Source organism: Glandiceps talaboti, chromosome 10, assembly GCF_964340395.1.
Source record: "Glandiceps talaboti chromosome 10, keGlaTala1.1, whole genome shotgun sequence".
Lineage (NCBI taxonomy): Eukaryota > Metazoa > Hemichordata > Enteropneusta > Spengelidae > Glandiceps > Glandiceps talaboti.
Genome location: NC_135558.1, coordinates 10681633 through 10691481, shown reverse-complemented (window position 1 = coordinate 10691481; position 9849 = coordinate 10681633). Strand labels below are relative to the sequence as shown.

Genomic DNA, 9849 nt, shown 5'->3' with positions numbered 1-9849 from the left:
TATCAACGACGAAATTTATAAAAAGTGTAATATATCATATTATAGCTTATATATACTTGTATTAAGCCTACCACATCAATAGTGTGCACACTCAATTGTTTGAAAGAAATCGCATGTGAAGTTTCATTCAATTTGTAAATATTCCTGTAATTTCCTAAATAAAGGTGTGTCTGCTGGGTATAGACTACACCATCCTTAGACTGACAGACCAGCCGTTGTGGGCGCTCTTTTCACAGCTTTCCATGGATTCACAATAGAAGGGACGGGATGAATAAAGGACGCCCCGGTTACGTATTTTACCACAGACAATTTCTTGTCTGTGATTTTACAGTCTACCTAATCTCTGGTTTATGATGTTCTCGCGCATATCTGATTCAAAGTTCGTACGACCATTAGCTTTGGTGTAGAGGGTGCACACGATGAGAAACTCATTCTGCTGATTGCTGTGGGTTGGTTTTCTATAAACTTCGGGATATAACATACCGTCTGGATTTCGATATTTCTTACGATGAAGAAGTCTACACAGTACTATTATTACGTATATTAATGACTGAGAAAACATTCGAAATATTCAGTTTTAGCCACTGTTTAACTATTAAAATGTATCTTGACTTGTAAATGACTGGTTCGTCCGTTTTCAAGGAAGGGGATTTTATATCGAAGCCCGCCCCCTTGTGGTCGGAAGATGCTAACGGACTAGGGTACAACTTGAAATTGAACATTCGTCGACATCGATCATGAAGTTAGACACAACAAACAAAATTCACCATGATTTAAAGTTTAAGTGAAAGTCCTTTAATTCCTAAGATTACATACAGTATACCTTACATGCATTTATAGAAAGTGTACAATTGATGTAAAAATATATATCTAACGTAGAGTTTGTACTTGACAATTGCAAATTCTCGTAAATATGCATATACTGTGACGTGTACAATTCTTGTGCACCTTGTATCAAACCTCAGATCATTACAGTGGTCTGACGTTAAACTATTAGTTTGAATCAATACATCAGAAGAAAATATAATATTTTATGCGAACGAGGAAAATAAATGCCCTGGTGAACTGTTGCCAAGGCTACGTAAATAAGTCAGTTTTAAAATGTACATAATATTGGATGGGTAAGAATAATGGCATAACATATATATTTCGGGAGACAACTATCGACAAGTCGAAATTTCATTTCTTTCAGTGCACTTGCAATTATAACCTAGACTTGAAAAATAAATACCCAGTTATCTGGCAGGGTTGTAGAAAAAGCTAGTCTAAGAAAAAAATAATGAACGTGTGTTATCCTTATGTCTCCACTGATAAGATAACACTAATGTGAGAACCTGGGATTGAAACCTTGGCCTTTAATGTCTCACTCAAAACAACTGCTGTGGCATTTTTTGCATTTTAATTCAAACTACACTGAGACTGAGAATAGAAGACAAAGAGCGCTTTGAAATATAAGAAATCCATGTAAAACGATAAAAAAACGCAACTTCTGTCTATCACCTATTAAACTTGATTGACATGGGTCTTTATACTCAGTCGTTCAAATGAAATAATTTGGAAGTATAAAACTCAGCTTGCTGTTTTACCGCCTATTACTTTCCCGTTTTCATGGTCTTTTTCATACTGCTCTTCTTGGCACCTAGTGGACGCTGTAATATATTTTTTGCTTTTTGCATCCCGGCCTTCTTCTGGGCGATACGAACTTGCTTGTCGGTGATGGCGCCCTGCACAGCACCTCCTTTCTTTTGGGCAGCCATGGCACGTTTTTGTTCAGGTGTAAGCCTCTTACGCATCCCGCCTTTGGAACTTTTTACGAGAGCCTTGCGGTGTTTTGCAAACTCTTTCTTCAGTTCCTTCAACTGTGCCCTTTTCTCTTCAATTGACAGGTCAGACTTTTTAATCTGCATTATCTTATCTTTACGTTCTCTCATCAGCCGACGTTCTTGGTGGACGACTTCGGGATCAAGCTTCATTTCTGGGTGAGAATTCAGGTACTCTTTTTTGCGCTCGGCAAGTTTCTTTTTCTCATCTACCGTCATGTGGTGAACGCGACGGACTTCTTTCTTTTCACCGACGGCCTACCAAAGAAACATATATGCAAATTGAGTCACACATAAAAAAAACCCCAACGAGTAACGATTACCATATATCATGGTATTATCATTTACATAATATTGAATCATTTCAGCCGACCCTATCACTTTCACTATGTTGATTTGTAAACGAAACCCAGTTATCAATTGTGTAGCCTAAAAATTGTGTTTTAAACATCAACATATTTAGATTGAAAAAGGCACGTAGGTTTTCAAGGGCGAGGACTGTATGAAAGCTACAAAGAACAGTGATCGCTTGTCATACATATGTTGGGGCGTACGCGTATTAATACGTTATATATATATATATATATATATATATATATATATATATATATATATATATATATATATATATATATATATATATATATATATATATATATATAAGAACGTTTGCTCTGTTGAGCTTTCGTAGGCAGGCATTTTATGTTATTTATCCCATTTCAAACTGTTTTCACGACTTGAAAAGAGTCGCTCTGTACTACACCCGACACCTACGCATACTGTGATTCGGTGTTAAGATATGGTATAATATGTGTTCTGTAACTGAGGGGCAACTGTTATTAAAATTGCTGCGACGACTTTACCACTACTTAACAACGATACTGCGTGGACTCTGTAGCTGTTTCTGAATAAATTTGCTCCAATTTGGCAAAATTTAGCTATACAAAAAACGAATACGGAGCCTCAATTCAGGTACAATTATACCGCGAGTCGGTTCATGACTAACGTCAGACAATAGTTGGCATACACTGATACAATACTGGTTCACTTCAAAGACTCGATGATCTTTAGTGGTCTCAAAACGTAGATTGTGGTCTGAAAGGTACATATATTACGTGATGTTTTCGTGTGAAACGTCAACCGACTCTAACTACAATGAATCGATGATTGCACTTGTCACGTAGTCGAAATAGTTCGTCGGAGAATGCTCCGTCTATAGTCTGGGGGTGAATGGTGTTTATATGATTGTATGTTTGTTATACTGCCGGGGGATTTTCAAAGGCGACTGTTCTACTCTGCGTGGCGTTTATATATAAGTATTATAGGTTGTGAATGTCTGGTCGGTAAAAAAAATTGAAAATCTCCTCTTAACTTGCGACATCTCTTATTTTATTTTGAAAACATTTGTTGCCAAGCAACTAATACCCATTTCAATAATAAATCAAGCTGAAGGGGATTCTAATATGCTCTTATACATGTTGGCTACATTCAGGGAGGCTATGTTTTCAAAACTCTGAATTGTTGCATTACCACAGATTGTGAAGGCTAAAGAGATGCCTTAGGGATTTTGCAATATTCGGTTTCATTTCCAGACGAGGCAGTTTTTGAATCTTGGCTCAGACCACAAAATAAGTTGTTCGCTGGTCTGAGAGTTTAGTTATCCAAAATTGCGACTCTTTACATAATGATATATTTTGGCCACATTCAGGGAGGATGTGGTTTGAAAACTCCTAATCGTTGTACATGTGACAAACTGGGACTTTTGACGACTAACGGGATGTCTGAGAGATTCAACGTCCACCACATTCCTTCTATGATAGAGGGACTGTACTTCAATGAAGGTTCAATTTGTTCTGCAACTTCTGGTTTGTTTGATTTTTTACGGAATGATATACAAAAAATAAAGATTTCAAACAATTATGTTCTTTACAGTTTCGACAAAGACGATATATTTGATGTAAATTACTTTCAATATAAATTTTCGGTCAAATCATAAATTCCTGCATGCAACGATGACTAAAAAGTGGTCAGAGTGTTAGAACGGATTCTGCTTGTCTATAAACACAGGCAAGGATGTGCTATAAATAATATCATCGGAACATCACATGTACAATTCTAACCCAAATATTTCGAGGGACCACACAGACAAGTATATATATATACTCCTATGAGTACGCGGCACTGTCTGTGGTTCCCTGGTACAAATTAAAACCGATTACGAAAACGATTGTATACACTACAGTATTCAGTGGAACTTCAGACCACTGTACAGTGACTATAGACAGAACTTTTCTATTGTGTAATGAACTGAAAATACGCCAGGCAACAATATATTTTGGTATTCATTACATAACCTTGTTTTGTCAGTAAGACATATCCACGGTCAAATGAAGTAAACAAAGTACACGTATTGTCACACCACTTTCCTAGATTTATACAGTTTACAATAAACTATTATGTTTATGCAAAATGGACAAGCGTAGTCTGGTGTTATCCTTCATCGAGTTAGAGATGATAATATGCCACGTTGGCATCTTGACTAGATAAGAATAAGTATATTAGCTTCGAGATAAAATATTTGACGCCCGCGTCTTTTGATAAACGTGAAGAAAGATATGCTATGATTTAAAAATAATTTTTCTGGTTCAATCGTTTGTATTTTGTACTTATGTTTTAATTTTATCAGAGAATATTATCAAAAGGGCCTGGCGTAGATTAACCCCATGGAACTTCGGAAGTAGGATTTTCTCCCTCCACGTCAGACGGCCAAAGTACAGGGTTTATACTGCTCCCCGAAACTTGAAACGAACTGTAATACGCGACTCAACAAACAGGGATAACAAAATAAACAACAGCTGTCTTATTGAGAGATTTGCCAGGCACTGCATTTTAGTCGTGCGTGTCGAGTAAAAAAATACTTTCAGCGGGTTTTAAAATATTAAGCTAATGCAAAACAAAATGGCAGACGTTCATGCTACTATCGAAGTCGAGTCCGAAGCTCAGACGTTGTTCTTTCTTGTGTAAGATTTCTAGGTAACATTTTTTGACGTCGTAAACATGTTTCACACATTTTAGGTAAACATATTATGTTAACCATTCCAGCGAAAAGAAAATATAACATCTATTCTTATAATCTTAACACTACTTGGCGACTTTCACTGGTTCTGACAAAGGAACTCGCCATTTTCTTTCGCTACCGTTCTTATAATATCACCTTCGTGGCTTGTTGTAAACCTTACCTTTTTAGCTGGCGCATCAGGTTTTGCGGCATCTTCAGCCAGGATAACGCCGACAAAGGCTAATAAAAGCACACACACCAGGACCTTCATAGTCGGTGCTTTATTGGTCGTATGATTTGACGAGTTTTGAACACACTGAGTCGGTGTAAACGTCCCTGAGATGCTCGGTGTTTTGCTGCCGACCTGCAATATGATAATACACCGCGGTGTATTGATGTATCGAATTAGCATATCAATGCAAAGGAAAGGTTTACGTCAGCAGAAAAGGTGAGTCGTCTTTTCGCGTCATACCTTTTGAATCTATTGTTTAGATTTGACTTGTTTACAGACAGGCAAGTGTTACTTGTCTGTACTTCGAGGTATAACAAGTTTCTTATATGGCATATTGTTTGGGCTCAGAAAGTAAAGTGGTTCCAAATCTCCCCAAGTTTTCATGCATAGGAATACCAGGAATCTGGGTCTTGGGAATTCAGTGATAAATGCTTTTACATCAAGATTTTTTTTAAAGTGCCTGTGCCGACTACCAGGTGGGTTATAATCCCATGCATAAACTATGACACTCTGTAAATAACGATTTTACAAAAACGATATTTCCTAAGTTATTCAGCACAAACATTTAGCAGACTTCCACATGTATTAATATACAAGTTGTTGGATATTGTTGTTGGATGTTGTATTACAACATCCAACGCAGACTGCTCAAGTCATTGATGGAATTCCTCTAATCTGTCCCCAATAAAAGAAAAATTAGTATATTCTACATGTATTTGCTTTCATTTGTCATTTGTCAGAGAGTGAATGCGAAACATCGGGAATTGACGTCAACGACTGATGCGAACATAAGGTATGTACACATACTGATAAAAAAAATGTACACATATAATAGAAGTGCATAACTTGTTCTGTAAAAAAATCACCTAGGTGATTCGATTCCATCTCAGTTTGGGGGTCTAGAGATTCCACCTATTCTCTCGTATCACCCGTATCGGTAAACATCATCGCCATGATAAATACCGTTAGATTAGGGGGTAAGACTGAGGGCGCACTACACTTCACAATGACAATGTAAACATGGTAAGTAATTGATCCTATACTAAATTAGGGTCATGTGTGAATATGCAAATTACCCTCACAAACACTCCATTTTAAGAAATTCATCTGACCACTTACAGTAATTTGATTAATTAAAGGGTTTCATCTATTTTAATAACCTAAACAGCTATATACATATATATAATCGATGAAGGATTGACTTGTAGCAAGTTTGCTCACTTCAATTGCTCAAATTCATTTGTGGGTAAAACTTACCGAACAGTTTAACAGTAACAGTCAATCATATATAGCAATACGTTGGGACTTATTGTGTTCGTCATCTCGTATACATGCTTACGGGAGAAAATGCATTTTGCACTTTGAAACATGTACAAATTACTTAAAAAAATAAACCAAAGATTGTGAAGCGTGATGAACCGTACGCGTGCATTTTTTTCGTGAAATATTCAAAACTTCATGAAAAAAAAATGACGATTATGGTTTAAGGAAATATACGTAACCCATCCTAGAAGTTGTACAAAAATAAATCTGGTTATCGGATAATAAATCACTACACCACCCAGCAAACAAGCAGGCAATGATCACGTGACTTTTCCCTGCGCTGATGAGCTCCGATTTCAAGCTTATCTTTTTGCAAATCTAATTATTTTTAAAGTTTTGCGGTCGCTTGAAACAAAAGGTTTGCAAATATTGGTTATCTATAGACTAACAAAAGGGCCATAACACTCTGCTTGGTGTTCGTTCAACATCTGCTATATGACCACTAGGCGGCGCTGTTTATCCGTGACCTGATGCAGAAGCAAATGAAAATTGAATAAAGCTGTGGTTGTCGCCACCAAACCCATATTCAAGCTAGGGCGCCCCAAAGACACATTACAAATTACGAAATAATCATGAAAACTTGTGTTGCGACATTATATTTCACAACAGACACACCTACATACTACCACAAGCATATCATACACCATACCCATGCAGAACACTATAAACTTTTTTATTTATTTAAAAAAAAATTCTTTTTTTTTGTGCTGGGAATTGCTCCCAGTGATTTCCTGTTATGCAGACAAATACACACAAACACACACAAATGCTACAGAAATCCATTTGGGTTTGGGACTATGTGACAGGGCTATGTTGCACGCTCTATATCATGTTGCTGTGGAACTGTCAAGGCCTTCCCTGTCAGTCCACAGGCTATCCCAGAGTCACCCAGGCCTGGCAAACATAGCACTGTGTGAGCACTATAAACTTGGTTTCTTTTGTGGTAAATATGTTCACACACACACACATACACACACACAAATTTAATCCAAAGAGCCATTTTTTACTTTACATTTTTATTTTAGCTATACAGAATCACACAATATACACTGTATACAATTCAAAGTCAATATACATATTAATTGAGCACAAAAAAGTTATATAGTAGTAATGCTAATATCCTGTCACTAGTATTGTTTATTTTATTTTCTCACAATTTTTTTTCATGATAGAAAAGTCAAAATGTGAAAATATCAAGACTCCACAAGCAATAAGAAGAACATTTCTGCAAAACTAACCCACCTGGTATTCTTAACACCAGTTTGAACCAGAAAGAACTGGTTTTCTTTTAAACTGACTAAAAAATTGAAGGAGTAATTCCCAGAATCTGTTAGAATGAACTTTTCTTCAGAACCAGTGTAAACTGGCTGCAGAACTGGTTAAAACTGGATAGACCTCCTTGAAATCAATCTGAATTGATCTGAACTGGATGGAACCAGTTTGAACTGGATGGAACCAGTCTGAGCTGGATAATATAAACAACTATCGTATAAACTGACTGGACCCTATTCAGCCACAAGAAGTAAAACTGACAAAAATTGACATCTAAATTGTAGAAGGGTTCATAGTTCATTTACATCTCAGATCACTATAATGGCAGTCTGCAATAACATACAAAAGAAAATGCAAAATATGCACACAAAAAAAGCTTTAAAAAAGAGCATACAATACTAGTACATATCTTTTCAAATGTGAAAATACATCAAGTATTGTTTGAAAGAAAAATGCACTGGAATTTACTGTAGAAGTAACACAGATTTACACTGACCAGCTGACACGAATAAATTAACCTTTGAATAATTATAATACACTGATCCAAAATGATACTTATCATACTGAGTACCAAATATTTAGACATGTAATTTATTGATAGAACTTGAAGGTGAGTCCCTCCTACTTTTAAGTAAAAAATTCATAAAGAAGCAGTATCTGTTAAAATGACAAAAATACACATTAAGTATAAATTTCAAAGAGAGATGAAAAAACGGTAAAACTTTATGAAGTATTCTTTTTCATTCCAATTCTATGCTTCCGACAGAAACTAAGGTTCTGATGTACGATGACATGTGTGTGTGCGTTACACTACAGAGAAAGAATGTCACAAAAACGGGTAAAAATCACCATTTGATCAATATTATCCCAAATCAACAACACACATAAAAACCACGCCTTTAAAATAGAGAGAGAAATATTGCATTTGTCAGATATATATACATACATAAAGGCAGTGCTCCCACTTCCCATTTCAAATTAACTCTGAAAATATTTTCTTTTTTCTTCATTTTACTCTCTTTTTGCTGACTTTTGAAGTCCTCCAATATAACCTTCATCATATCAATAGTGGGGGAGATTTACTTTACAGAAATGGAGGGGCATGACAGGTTGGTAGGGGTTGCCGAGGTGTTTACATTAACTTAACAATAAATTTGTAATTTTTATACATTTATTTTGGTCAAACCCTCTCAAGGTGCAAGATTGGATGGGGTGGGGGGGGGGGGTGTATTTCTTATGCTAAATCAACAAGGTCATGAAAAAAGTGATGGGTGAATACACTTGTTCAAATCTGACAAGCAAGCTAGGATTGGTCTAATATTACGTATTTCATAGAAATCACTGTGCATGTATACATACAAACACATAGCATTTCATGTTCAACCACTGAATGACATATTTCAACTATCTCCCATGATGCAATAGCCCATAGCAAAGATACCCTATATATGCACAAGATCAACTTGATGTTTTTCTGAAATTGCAAATAGTTGTAAGTGATGTAAAATCATGAAATGACTATCAAGAACCCATACTTTCTGAAAATGTCTATTTCCTGGAGAGGAGTTCCCCTTTAAGTGAAATGGAGCTAATTTTTATTACTATAGATTCTCTGTGATAGTATCACTCTCAACGGCACAGCTGGTATGGAAAGAAAATATAGGCACAAACAATGTAAGAACTAAGTCTTTGATATGGTTCAAATGTTTAAATCAACTCTCTCACAGGTATTTTGAAATAACAAAAGATTTGACAAATTGATGACTTTTTAAAGTGATCATATGGATGAGGATTGGGTATTTATTTTGGATTTTTAATTTATAAAACTACTTTATCATGGCTTCCTACTTGAAAAATGAACATGAAACAACATATGCCAAGTCCTTGTTAGTAACTCTATAAATTGCAAAACATAAATAAATGTGTAAAATATTTGTTATTGTACATTCGATAACAAACATTCTATATGGTTGGGTTTTTGGGTTTCTTTTTTTTTTTAAATAGATTTTTACAGTGAATGGAGTTACAAACACAGACTTGGTCTATGTTGTTTCACATTGATTTTTTAAGTAGGAAGCCATGATAAAATTGTTTTATAAAATAAAAATTAAAAATAGATACCTAATCTTCATCTATATGGCCAC

The 9849-nt window shown here is 35.6% G+C and overlaps 1 protein-coding gene across 1 annotated transcript; it reads right to left on the bottom strand.

Moving 5' to 3' along the window:
• Positions 1-794: 794 nt before the first annotated feature.
• Positions 795-5252, bottom strand: LOC144440986 (uncharacterized). The gene is made up of 2 exons (XM_078130483.1): positions 5060-5252; positions 795-2078 (listed from the first exon to the last, which is right to left on the bottom strand). The coding sequence occupies exons 1-2, from the start codon at positions 5147-5149 to the stop codon at positions 1593-1595; spliced, it is 576 nt and encodes a 191-aa protein (XP_077986609.1). The 5' UTR covers positions 5150-5252; the 3' UTR covers positions 795-1592.
• Between the last annotated feature and the right edge of the window lie 4597 nt (positions 5253-9849).

Excerpts from the sequence above, each read along its gene's own strand:
- LOC144440986 (XM_078130483.1), bottom strand. The coding sequence starts at position 5,149 with ATGAAGGTCCTGGTGTGTGTGCTTTTATTAGCCTTTGTCGGCGTTATC. Across the intron at positions 2,079-5,059 it reads CTGATGCGCCAGCTAAAAAG|GCCGTCGGTGAAAAGAAAGA; the intron begins GTAAGGTTTACA and ends TTTCTTTGGTAG.